This window comes from Cynocephalus volans, chromosome 8 (assembly GCF_027409185.1).
Source record: "Cynocephalus volans isolate mCynVol1 chromosome 8, mCynVol1.pri, whole genome shotgun sequence".
Classification (NCBI taxonomy): domain Eukaryota; kingdom Metazoa; phylum Chordata; class Mammalia; order Dermoptera; family Cynocephalidae; genus Cynocephalus; species Cynocephalus volans.
In genome coordinates, this window is record NC_084467.1 from 35206617 (window position 1) to 35219639 (window position 13023).

Here is a 13023-nt window from a genome sequence, read left to right on the forward strand (position 1 = left end):
GATTGTGCAGAGTGTCTGGTCACCAGATCCATGCCTTGGGTCCCCAGGCAGGCCCTGAGGCGTTGGCAGTGTGAGTGGTTGTGGGCAGCGGGTCTGGTCCCCTTCTCCATGCCTCATGTCCCCTGGTGGGCCCCAAGGCACTGGTAGTGTGCCTGGGCCAGAACTAATTTTTTGTCCTTTGCTTACTTCTAAAACGGGAGAACTTCCTGTGGGAACCAGTACTTGAGCTGTGTGGTTGAGCTAAATTGGTGCTTTGCTGCTGTTTCCCTTTGTGAAGCTCAGGGTTTAATGGTTGACCTTATAGGTACTTCCGGCTCTCCAGGGACCCAGTGCACCTGGGTTGTGTAGAACTCTGATCTGGGCTTGAGTCTTTTCATCAAACTGCACCCCATGCAATTCTGCATTCCCAACCAGTCTCCTCTGAGTGGTCCTGTGCTGATGGGGGGGTGGATCGGCTGTCCTTGCTGTGTCCCAGTATTGTCCATCTCCCCCACCACCCATGCTCCAAACACTTCCCATGGGACAAGCCCTGCATTGGTCCCTTGCAATGACTCACCGGCCTCTGAATGGCTCCCCTTTTCAACTGTTCTGGCTCCTTGCTCCTGCATGGGTCCATGGGAACCCTATTAATGGTCTTGCTGTCCTGGGGGCCACCAAGGCCCTCTTCTCCCCTTCTGCTTCCAAGTAACTCCATCTGAAGGGCACAGCTGTGGCTTTTGCCAGCTCCTGCTCCATGTGCTCAGCAGCTTGAGCCTTAAAGTGGCCATGGCCCAAAATGCTCCAAGCAGTTTTTTCTTTCTCTCATCATGGTTTCTCCGACTTTCATGAACTCCATAGGTCTCTCCTCCTCTTCCCCTGAGCTCCAGAGGCCCCAGCTTGGCTGATGTTACATTTTTATAATTATAAATTCATTGATTTGTGGGAGAGAGTGATGCTGGGGACCGTCTTTTCCACCATCTTGACCAGAAGTTTTCTAAATGATTTTTTTTATCATTTTTACCAGTTAACTTATTTATTGGTGAAAAAGTCAGCTGAGTTACTCACTCTGCCATTCCAAAAGTCCACTTTCTCTGTGCTATTTTTGCAACTTCCTGTGAATGTATAATTTCAAAATAAAAATTTTTTGATAAAAACACAGCAATAATTGATTGGTTGTAGCATTAAGCAACCATTACGACCCAGTCATTATATACATAAAGTGAAAAAGAAATAGTAGTGTTTCATCTTCAGTATTTTGCAAGCATCTTAGGAAACAGAACATTAACATTCCCAAGAAGATTTGTTTTATGCTGTCAGAAGAGTCTGTACCAGGTAAGGACACTCTGCCCCAGTTTAGTGGAGTTCATCCTGAAGAGTTCCTCCCCTCTTCCATGTTGGGGTGTGTGTGTGTGTACGTACACACTTAACTGGTATGTCTTCATCCCCTGCAGATTCGTTCAATTGTGTGGAATGCAGATGACAGCAAACTGATCTCTGGTGGCACAGACGGTGCTGTATATGAATGGAATCTGTCCTCAGGAAAGAGAGAGACAGAATGTGTGCTCAAGTCCTGCAGCTACAATTGTGTTACCATCTCCCCCGATTCCAAAATTATCTTTGCTGTTGGGTCAGATCAGACCATCAAGGAGATTGCAGATTCTTCAGTGAGTCTGCCCTGCCCTGCCTCTGGGCTACTGCGCTGATGTGCAGAGGACAGCCTCCCATGCTTGCCACAGAAAGCATACACGAAAGAGGGCCTGCGAGTATAGGGCCCCTTCCTTATGGGATAGCTCCTGGCTTCTTATTCTTGTGGGGTCAGCTCAGTTATTGTCACTTTATGAATTTCCTGCTTGGTGCCCTTCCAAGTGGGTTAAATTGCCATGCCCTTTTCCATTTCCATCTTGCTTGTGCTCTGTAACTTCTCTTCTACCCTCCAGGCATGGAGGTCAGCAGTGTCCCTAAACTGCACTCTTACCCTGGGTCGGCACTCACTTTCCTGGGTAAAAAAAAACTATGGCTAGCTGCTATCACCTAGGCTTGCCTATATTCTTTTGAAATCCCCAAATTCTGGAATTTTAGGATTACCACATTTAGCTCCCAATAGTTAAGGGAAGAGAAAAGAGCTCCGCAAGGACACTTTATACAAATGTGGCTTGTGTCCCTCTCCAGGCACCCTGTGACAGTGGATTTCCACTGGCTTCTCTGGCTTTTCCTCCGTGCTTGTCACTCTCATGGGGCTAGTGCCTAGGAAAGTATGGAGCTACCACAGCAGCAGACTGGCCTGAGGCAGGTTTCCCCATGGATGGAACACGGCTCAGAGTGGGGTGACTCTCCTGGATACCCCCAAGTAGGCCGGCACTAATTCCATGGTGCTCTTACAATGCTGCACCAGAACAAAGCTCCTTTAGGGCAGGGTCGTGTTCCATTTCTCCATCATCCTTCCTTGCTGCAACACCATGTGGCCCACAGCAAACGTGTGGGTGGGTGGGTAGGTGAGTGCATTACTGACTGAAGGGGTGAAAGAGTTCCCTGAGAGTACAGCCTTGTTTATATAATGGGCATTACTAAATGTTTGCTGGGTAAATTTATGGTCAACATCCCGTTCTCACCTTGAGATACACGACGACAGAGCCATCTAGGGCAGAGGCTCTGGGGCCACACTGCCGCCTACCCAGTGTGGGAGCAGAGCCAAGTTCCCCACCATCTCTGCAACTCTGCTTCGTCATCTTTAAAAGAGGGATGGCAGCAACCACCTCTGCAGGGTTTTGTGAGGGTTGAATGGGTAACAAGAAAAAAGCATAAAACAGAGCTTGGCACATTGTAAGTGCTCTATAAAGATTCCTTTCATTAGTATTACTCCCAGCCCCTAGCACTGGCTGCGCATCAGTCAAGCAACCAAGAAATGTTTAGTTCGTGCCCCTGAGGTGCTGGGTTCTATGCCCATGCTATCAAGAAGAGTCAAAACAGTTTCTAAATACAGGCCTTTCCCTAAGGTTGCTATGAGAGGAGAGGAAGAGAATGACATTGGGACACTGGGGACACAACTCGGCTCCTGACACTGAACAGAGCTGTGTGTGTTCCAGATCCTTCGAGAGATGTCAGCATTTGACGTCATCTACACAGCCATTGTCATCTCGCATTCCGGGCGCATGATGTTTGTGGGCACCTCGGTGGGAACCGTTCGTGCCATGAAGTACCCTCTGCCTTTGCAGAAAGAATTCAACGAGTACCAGGCCCACGCTGGTCCTGTCACCAAGGTGAGGGGACCCTCTCCTGTGGGGCGAGTCCCGGATCCCATCCGCCACCTACCTCCTTCCTCCCTTCAGCCTCTTTTCTGTCTTCTTGTTCCTTCTCCTTATTTACAACTACGCATTCTCCCGCTTCCCTTCAGATCTGCTAAGTTTTGTGGATAAGATATTTATTTTTCTGATTATAAAAGCAATGCATGTTGATTTTAGAAATTAAAATCCTCAACATAGCATGATCATTGATTTCCTTCTACCCTTTTATATATATTTTATGTGTTTTAAATAATAGAGGTCCTGTGAGATTGCGAGAAGACATTTTTATAGTAAACTCTTTTGCTTTAACTTTTTATTTTTAAATAATTCTAGATTCACAGGAAATTTTGAAGATAGCATAGAGATCCTGTGTACCCGGTTCCTCCCAATAATTATACCTTGTGTAACAATAGTGAAATATCAAACTAGAAAACTGACATTGATATGTTGTGTGTATGTAGTTCCGTATCATTTTGTCACATGTACAGTTTGTGTAACCACCACTACAAGCAAGATATAGAACTGTCCCATCACCACAAAGATGTCCTGCGTACCACCCTTTTATAGCCGTACCCACCCCTCCGGCCACTACCCTGGCAACCACTAATTTGCTCTCTGTTTCTGTAATTTTGTCACTTTGAGATTTTTATATAAATGGAGTCATACAGTATGTGACCTTTTCACCCAAGTTGTTTTGGGTATCGATAGTTTATTCCTTTTTACTGACAAGTAATAATGCATGGTATTCCATGGTAAACAAACCATTGTTTGTTTAACCGTTTACCCATTGTGGGATTTTTTTGTTTTTTCCAGCTATTACAAATTAAGCTGCTATGAACAATCATATATTGGCTTTTGAGTGGACATAAGTTTTCATTTTTCTGGGATAAATGCCCAGGGCTATGATTGCTGAGTCATATGGTAAGTGTATATGTAGTTTTTTAAGAAACTGCCAAACCATTACCCAGAGTGGCCGTACCATTGTGCGTTCCTTCCAGCAATGCATGACAGACCCAGTTCCTCTGCATCATTGTCATCAGCACTTGGTGTTGCCGCTATTTTTTATTTTAGCTGTTCTAATAGGTGTGTGTGCAGTGATATCTCATCATGGTCTTATTCGCACATCTTATGAACACCTTTTCATGTGCTTTCTTGCCCTTGTCAGTGAAATGTCTCTGTATCTTTTGCTCACTTTCTAATTGGATTGTTTGGTTTTTCTACTATTGAGTTTTGAGAGTTCTTTATACATTCCAGATAATAGTTGACTCTTAAGATTCCAAATCCATAGGTAGTGTAGACATAGCCTTGCTTCTTTTATTCATTAACAGAAAGAAGCCTGTGAGGGCTCCTGTCTCGTTCTTTCCCAAGGTCGAGCCTACCTCCGTGTGAGGCCAGGCGGGGGTTGCATGGAGGGAGGCCTTGCACAAGAGCCGGCATGGCTTGGTCACCTGTGGCCTCGGAAAGCTGCCTCCCCATGACCTTCTTCTCTTCAGATGTTGCTCACCTTTGATGACCAATACCTGCTGACCATTGCTGCGGACGGCTGCCTATTCACCTGGAAGGTCTTCGACAAGGAGGGTCGGGGAATCAAGCGAGAGAGGGAGGTGGGCTTTGCCGAAGAGGTGCTTGTGACTAAAACAGACATGGAAGAGAAGGTAAGAATTGGACCCAATGGAGAGAGACACAGAAGTCCCTTAGCAGACTGCGTTCAAACTCCTCAGATGGCTTCCAAGGTCCTCTAATCCCGGCTGCACCCCATGCACGGTGCAGACCCCCACAGCTCCCTGCACGTCCTCTGCGCACACCACCAAGCTGTCCTCTTCCCTGCCCTAACTCCTCTCCACCTTTGCCCCACCTGTCATTCTGCCATGTGATCACCTTAGCTACACTGTGCTCTGCTTTCATCCCGTGATCTAGCTTTCTTTTTCCTACTCTTTGAGGGCAGGTGCCATGACATACAATTCTCTTGTGTGACCAACAGTTTCTAGCACATGCACAGCATATGGAAGACGATTGATATTTACAAAATCAAACTGACAAACTGAATACCCCAGTTGTATGAATTCTGTGAAACTTAATAATGGCTAGACATGGAGACTTCTTTTTTTAAAAAAAAATGAGGTATTTAGAAAACATTCCTGAAAGCCCTTACCCATGCTTCTGAATAATAAAACAATAAGAATAATAATAGCCAACATTTGCCATGAACCAGGCACTGTGCTGATTACTTTACAAGTGTTTCCTTATTAAAATCTTACAACATCTCTATGAAGAAGGTACTGTTATTCTCCCCATGTTTCAAGAAGCGGGTTCAAAGATGTTGAGCGATGTGTCCAGAGTCACTGTGCTAGTAAGTAGTAGGACCAGAGTTCTGGTCCAGATGTCATCTAGAGCCCACTCTTTTAGTCACTATATCAGAGGGAGTTCCCTCCTTTTAATGCAGTAACATTCCCTAAAGATGTGTTTGTAGAGATTTGAGTGCATGGCTCTGTGCTACGCTCCCTAAGGGAGAGGCTGAATGGATGGTAAACTCACAAGGCTCCCAGAGGATCTCAGAGCTACGCACTCTCTGCTGTTCGTGCAGAGTCTAAGTGCGCTTATTCCATATCTATCATTTGCAAGGCACTGGGGAAGCACGTGTGAAAAGACAGGTGTGGGCCCTGTGATCAAGAAGCTCACAGTCCAGTGGAGGATGGAGACAAGTAAAACCATCAAAACAGCAATGCAGAGCTGCCACAAAGCAGGATGCTAGGCCCTTGGCATTTCTTGGGGATCCCTTCTAGAGGTTCCCGGAACTTTTTGCAGGAAAGGAAATGGGAGAGAAAAGGATAAGGGACAGCACATGAGAGTGGGTCTCACCTCCTGCAGGCAGGCGAATATGTCTTGTTCTCTTCTTCGCTCTGTTTTCTTCTCTGTTTTTCCCAGAGAGTTGGGGAAGGAGCCAAATAGAAGGCAGCAGACTGAACCAAAGGCCTGAGGATTTCTGAGCTGACTTCTGACCACAGCCCCCAGCTAGGCCTGCCAGTTCTGCTGCACAGCTGGAGATGGCTAGTGCATGTACTGCTCACTTCTGGAGACTCCCTCCTCAGTCAGCCTCCCATGTGACTGCACTCTAATTATTCCCTGTAAACCTCTCCAACTCTTTCTCCCCATCTCCCTCCCTGGCTCTTCCTCCACCTGTCCCTTATAAGTCGTATTCCCCAGAATTACCAGCTCTCTTTTTTTCTTTATGTCTATGACATTCCACATAGCTCTCTCTCAGCCCATGATTTACCCACTCATTCAGTCATTCATTTATTCATTCTCCATCTAGTGTTTACAGAGGGGCTGCTATGTACCTGACACTGGAATTACAGGGAGAAAAGACATAGAGGGTCCTTTCGCTTACAGTCTGGGGGGGGGGAGGGCTGGGTGAAATAAAGAGAATCAAAAGTGCAATGGGTGTTAGGAAAGAATGATGCTGTGGGAGCACAGGGAAGGACCCTGACCCAGGCCAGGTGGTGGCAGAGGAAATGAGCCCTGCATGGAGCCTTCCAGAACAAATGCAAAAGGCCCTTCCACTCTGAGGAATGAGTGTGTGCGGAGGGATGAGAGAGCAGTGCTCTGGGGTAGATGCTCCTGGTCAGGTGTGGCTGGAGAATAGAGGAAGAAGTGCTGGGGATAAGGTTGGAGATGAGGCTGGAGAGAGAAACAGAAATCAAGAGGGGCCTTTTACACTATGTTTGAGACTTTGCAAATTGTTCATAAGGACCCATTGATAAGGTTACCTTGAGGAGTGATTTGATAAAATCCGTGTTTTGGACCAAATACTCTGCAGCAACATGGAGAATGGATTGAGAAAGGATGATAAGCAAGTATCTCAGATGGGTCATTTATTCATCTGACATTCATTTAGTGCTGATTGTGTTGCTGGTCCTCTGCTAGGCTCTGGGATAAAGCAGTGAAGCAAGACAGGCTAAGCCCAGACCTCAGGTACCAGCCCATCTAGACAGGGAGATAGTCTCCTTCCATATCCTCTTACCTCCGCCCCACACCCGGGGTACCACATTCTCTAAAATACCTCTCTCAGATCTTTCCATTCCTCTCGCTCCCCTCCCCCACCTCAATTCAAGGCCTTCACATCTCTCACCTGGGCTATACAGTCTTTCCCCAGCTAATCCCCGTGCCTTCAGCTCTTCTCTAATCTAGTCCGTGCTGCACACCAGCATCGGAGAGGTCCTGATAATGCCACAGACAGCATTTTCAGGTTAAATGGGGACCTTTGGAGGACCTGTAGGATAAACCCAAATCCAAACAGGGGCCTTGACAGTCTGACCCAGTCAGCCTCCTCTCCCTCTGCATCCCAGATCACATGCAGTGCCCTGGCCGGGAATCCCCCCTCTGATCTCCCTGACTTTGCACACATGGTTTGTGTTCATCCTTTGTCTCAGGACTTCCTGTGTGCCAGGTGCACACTAGACTGCTGGCCAGGAATGCAGAAACAAAGGTTAACACGTTCCTTGTTATCAAGTCGTTCATGGGCAGTAGGGGAGACAGACCAGAAGAGATGAGATAGGGTTGCATGGGGTGTAATCATAGGTGGGCAAGAAAACACCTGTGTTCTCACCTACTCTGTCATCTACTTTAACTTTTTTAGGAAATGAGGGGTGTGTGTATTACAGTATGAGTATTTTTAGAAAACTTCAGTATCAGTGAGTACAATGAAGGAAGAACACACCAGACACAGGAACCAGCAAGACAGAAGAGTTAGCACCTAGATTAAAGTAATAACAATGAGGCTGGAATGGGCATAAAAGACATCAAGAAGGACAAATTGTCATTACTAGGAGCCACCTAGCTTTAGTCACTTATCATTTGTAATCATATATTTATTTGGCTGCCTCAGTGGACTCTAAGTTCCTTGGGGCAGGGAGTCATGATTCAGTAAACATTCTTTGAGTGACTGCTCTGTCAGGCACAGTTCTAGGTACTCAGGATACATCAGCCAGCAAATCCAGCAAAGGTCCCAGCCTTCCTAGAACTTAAGTTCTAATGGGAGAAGAAGACACAGGACAATAAACAAAATAATAAGCAAATTGTATAATATATTAGAAAGTGCCAGGATCTGAGGAAATAATAAAAAGTAGAGCAGATGACGGGGGTCGTGAGTGCCGGAAATGGGAAGGGGAGGGCATCAGGATCAACTAGTGTGACCCAAGTAGGCCTCATTGAGCAGGTGATATTTCAGCCAATTTGAAGGGGATGAGAGAGTTATTCACACAGTAGTGCTAGCACACAGTAGGGCTGCTGAACATGTGTGAGGATAGAGGAAGAAGCTCGTATGTCTCTTAGCTTCTGGGGAAAAGATGACAAGTTCTAGTTGAGATACATTGAGTTTGAAGCTAGACAGAGCTGCAGGTCTCAGGTCAAGGCCCCTGTGAATGTTCCTGATTTTGTGTCCTTCTCCCAAAGGCTCAGGTGACGTTGGAGCTGAAGGCTCGTGTGGAAGAATTAAAAATGGAGAATGAATATCAGCTTCGACTAAAGGATATGAACTATTCTGAGAAGATTAAGGAGCTAACAGACAAGTTCATCCAGGAAATGGAGTCCTTGAAAACAAAAAACCAGGTCTGTATGGGAGACTGAACCAACCACCACAAATAATAAGAGATTTCCACTTTGCTCAAGATGGGACTGGCATATACTGCCCAAGCTGTGCTCGAACAATAAGATACATGATAATGTGCAACTTTAAAGCATGGTTGATGAAATCAGAAATGCCTACAATAAATGCTAAGTGAAGAAAAGCAAAATATAAAACTATCTATAGTAAATGGCATTAACTAGGTAAAATAAATACATATAGAAAACAGAAAATAGATAACAATATAATTATCTCTGGAAATTGGGACTATAGATCATTTTAATTCTGTTCTTCACACTTTTTTGTAATTTCTGAATTCTCTACCATGAGAATATATTACCTTTATGATGAGGAGAAACTTATTAAAACAACATGAAAAGATAATAAGCAAAACAGAGTAAGGAAAGGGAAGAGCTAGCAGGATATTGATCCCTGGATTGTTAGGAAGTTAAATAAAATTAGTCTCAATGGTCTTTATGTGGTTGGATTTGGTCCAGGACTATCCCAGACTCTTTTCTTTATTCTACACAAATGTGTCTGGGCCCTCATCCAAAACCCCCAGTTTTTTGCTAAAGGGATATTGGTTCTTTTATGTTATCCCTGTGGGTTAGAGAGTTTGGCTGAAAAACCCTGGGCTATTTAATTTAATTTATTTAATTTTATTAATTCATTCATTTATAATTTCATTCATTTGGTCAACAAACATTTATTTAGTGCCCTACATAAGTCACGCACAAAGTTAGGTCCTGAGAATGGCACCTCCCCAGCCTGAAAGGAGCTTTCCTGCCCAGTTAAAAAAAACACTTAGAAGCTTACGCATTAACACACCCGAGGATTTAGTTGATAGCAACGTGTGGGCAGCAGAAGATTCAAATGAATGCCTACTTTTTCACCCAAAAACCCATCTGACACACGTTCAAAATTGAATTTATCACTGACAAACCCATTTAGTAGTAAGGAAATAAATAGGGAAAGTATAGAACTTTCAGAGCAGAATATATTGCAAATAAAAAATGATAGTGTGGTTCTTGCTCCATAGAACAGTGCAGTGCTTGGTGCAAAATAAGGACTTGAGAAATGTGAGTGAAGGAGGACGTTACATGTAAAGTTAGTTCTTGCCCTAATAGTGCTTTCAGCACACATGTGGAAATGAGCAATGTGACTCCTGTTTTAGGTTTTAAGAACAGAAAAAGAAAAGCAGGATGTATTACATCATAAGCACATAGAAGACCTCCTAGGTAAACAGAGCCAGGAACTGCAAGACCTGGGTAAGCCACATGGGCAGAGGGTGGCTGGTTGGGGTTGGAAGAGGTGGGGTAGAGGCAAACATCTAAGAGTCCCCCAGACACAGCAGACGTCCCAGGGAAGATGGCTTTGTCTATGAACAGGCGCCATTTGTCCCCTGGAACTCACCGTGGCTTTTACTTCTGTGTGTTGACTCACTTATTAAACACGTACTAAACACCTACTAATGCCAGTGGGAGATATGAAGAAGTTCAGGTTTGGAGCCTGGTAGACAGCCTTGGGTCCCAGACTTACCCCTTAGTTGCTGGGTGCTCTAGGGAGTCACCTACCTTTACAGAGCCTCAGTTTACTCTTCTGTGATATTGGGGCATGAATAACTATTTTGCACACTCAAGACATTCTTCTTGGCCCTGAACCCCCAAACGCCCCCTCTGTCCCTTCCTAGAAACCTTTCTGCCTAGCAGGGCAGGGGAGGGGTTTTGCCTGATGGGATGATGAGGTAGGGACAGCTGAGGGAGCCAGGCAGGCATTTGAATCTTGGATCTGGAGGCTAGTGCTGGAAGGGGTGGACAAGCACCCAAGGCTCCTGGGTGTCCCCGAGGTTGGTGCTACTCTCCCACCTGAAATACCCTCTTTGCTTCTCTCCAGAATGTTGCAACAACCAGAAGCTGCTTCTAGAATATGAGAAGTACCAGGAGTTACAGCTCAAGTCCCAGAGGATGCAGGAGGAATATGAAAAACAGCTTCGGGATAACGATGAGACCAAGAGCCAGGCCCTGGAGGAGCTGACTGAGTTTTATGAGGCCAAACTGCAGGAGAAAACCACTCTTCTGGAGGAGGTACTCACAGGAAGCCAGGCCCTTCCTCGGCAGGATTGACTGGATTAAAGAGAGGGATGGAAGAATTAAAGACTCACTCATTCATTCAAATGTTTATTGAGCTGCTACTGTGTGCCAATATGTGTTGTACACTGGAAATTCAACGGTGGGCCTGATAGACAGGGGTTCTAGCCTCAAGGGACTTACATCTCATGGGAGAGATAACCAAGTAATTTCACAAATAAATATAAAATTACAACTGTCACAGGTTCCGTGAAGGGAAAATATAGGAATCCTGGGTGTCCGTGTGAAGACCAGAGGCAGAACAGGATATGGGGATGTTGGTAAGAGGATGGTTGAAGTGACAGAGCCTGAAACCTGACCTGGTAGGAGACGAAGGGGAGACAGGAAGACAGACAGAAGGACAGACAGGAATAAAGTGGACAGGTCAAGAGACCCAGGGCCTTGGTTCCATTTGTGTGATAACACTTGGTCCCCTGTGTCCTGTGATCAAGCCCTTAGGCTCTTCTCCCCCCCAGCCCTCTTGCACAGAGCTGTCGTGAGCACCTTCAGCCCTGACCACACGCTCCCCCTCTCAGGCACAGGAAGATGTAAGGCAGCAGCTGCGGGAGTTTGAAGAGACCAAGAAGCAGATTGAAGAAGATGAAGACAGAGAAATTCAAGATATCAAAACCAAGTATGAGAAAAAGCTTCGTGACGAAAAGGAATCCAACCTGAGGCTCAAAGGAGAAACAGGCATCATGAGGAAGAAGGTACTGGCTGTTCCCTGGGAGATGTGGGGGTGGCAGGCAGTACTGCAGAAGAAGCTGGGGGGGTGGACAGACAGCGCTGGGGGAGAGGACGCTGGCACCTGAGTGTCTTCATCACCGGCCGGCAGGTTAGGAAGGGAGGGCTGGCTGGTGCACCTTCAGGACGCGCACCGCACCCTCTGGCTTGCCCTTCCCTTTCTTTTCACAGAGATGTCGAGGTTCCCTGTCCATTGATAGATGCTCTCTGGGCTTTTGCTTATTGGCAAGTAGGATTTAGTCAAAGTTTTCAGAGCTAAACCTCTGATGGAAATGGAAGGAAATAAGGTCTTCTGGGGATGAGCTAGATAAAGTCTTAGCCTGGAGGTGTCCTCAGGCTCTGGCACAGGAGTCGTGGGTGGCTCTTATTCAGACTCCTTGGGTATTCTGGGGATGTAGGATGCTAAGTTTACAAGGAAGGCAGATATTTTTAGTTCTGCCTAAATGATGGTTGGGATGAGAGAGAATTCAATTCTCAGATCCTCAGAGAATTGCCACAGTTTCCCCAAAATGTTTAGCCATAAGGAAGCCAAGTTCAAAGCAAGCTCACTCTAATAGAAAGGAACTTCCTATTGGAAATCACACTACAAGTAAATCCAGGGGATAATCATATCTTCCCTTCCTGGACATGGCTAAGGTGGCTCAGTCAGTTAGGACCCAACCTCTGTGACCTTAATAGGACCTAGATTCCAAACTTTCCAGGGCAGTGTGGTCCTGAAGACTTTGGGTCCACTTGGGGAGCTGGTCTCCGGAGCCTCTTGATGCAGAGACAGTTCATCCTCACATACAGGGATGAGTCCGGATGTTGTTGGAAAGAATAACACATCCTCCATTTGGCCTGGAAAATTCCTGAATTGTCCCAATTCACCAAAAATTCACTCCTGAAAGCCCAGAAATGTTGAGTTCTGGGTGTTTTCAGTTCACAAAGGTGGGGCGGTTCGGGCACAGTTGGTCAGTGATGCGAGGAATGAGGTGAGTTCGGGAACTATAGTGGTCTTTGTTGTTGCCATTTGTGACTTTAGTTCAGCAGCCTGCAGAAGGAGATTGAAGAGCGAACCAATGACATTGAGTCCCTGAAGGGAGAGCAGGTGAAGCTGCAAGGGGTCATTAAGTCCCTGGAGAAGGACATCCAAGGTCTCAAGCAGGAGATCCAGGAAAGAGATGAGACAATTCAAGATAAGGTGAAGGCTCATTTTCTGTCCTCCCTCAACTGCAGCCTAGATGGACCCCGGGTGAGGACGGAGCTCAGCAGAGAGAGGGTCCCTGGTTTC

The 13023-nt window shown here is 46.0% G+C and overlaps 1 protein-coding gene across 1 annotated transcript in view; it reads left to right on the forward strand.

The window, feature by feature from the left end:
- CFAP57 (cilia and flagella associated protein 57) overlaps positions 1 to 13023 on the forward strand; it is a 71410-nt gene that overhangs the window by 31155 nt on the left and 27232 nt on the right. The window contains exons 9-16 of the mRNA XM_063106744.1: positions 1431 to 1643; positions 3063 to 3236; positions 4754 to 4915; positions 8712 to 8867; positions 10058 to 10151; positions 10777 to 10967; positions 11546 to 11719; positions 12775 to 12933. Coding sequence (XP_062962814.1) covers positions 1431 to 1643; positions 3063 to 3236; positions 4754 to 4915; positions 8712 to 8867; positions 10058 to 10151; positions 10777 to 10967; positions 11546 to 11719; positions 12775 to 12933 — 1323 coding nt within the window. The remainder of the gene's footprint in view (positions 1 to 1430; positions 1644 to 3062; positions 3237 to 4753; positions 4916 to 8711; positions 8868 to 10057; positions 10152 to 10776; positions 10968 to 11545; positions 11720 to 12774; positions 12934 to 13023) is intronic.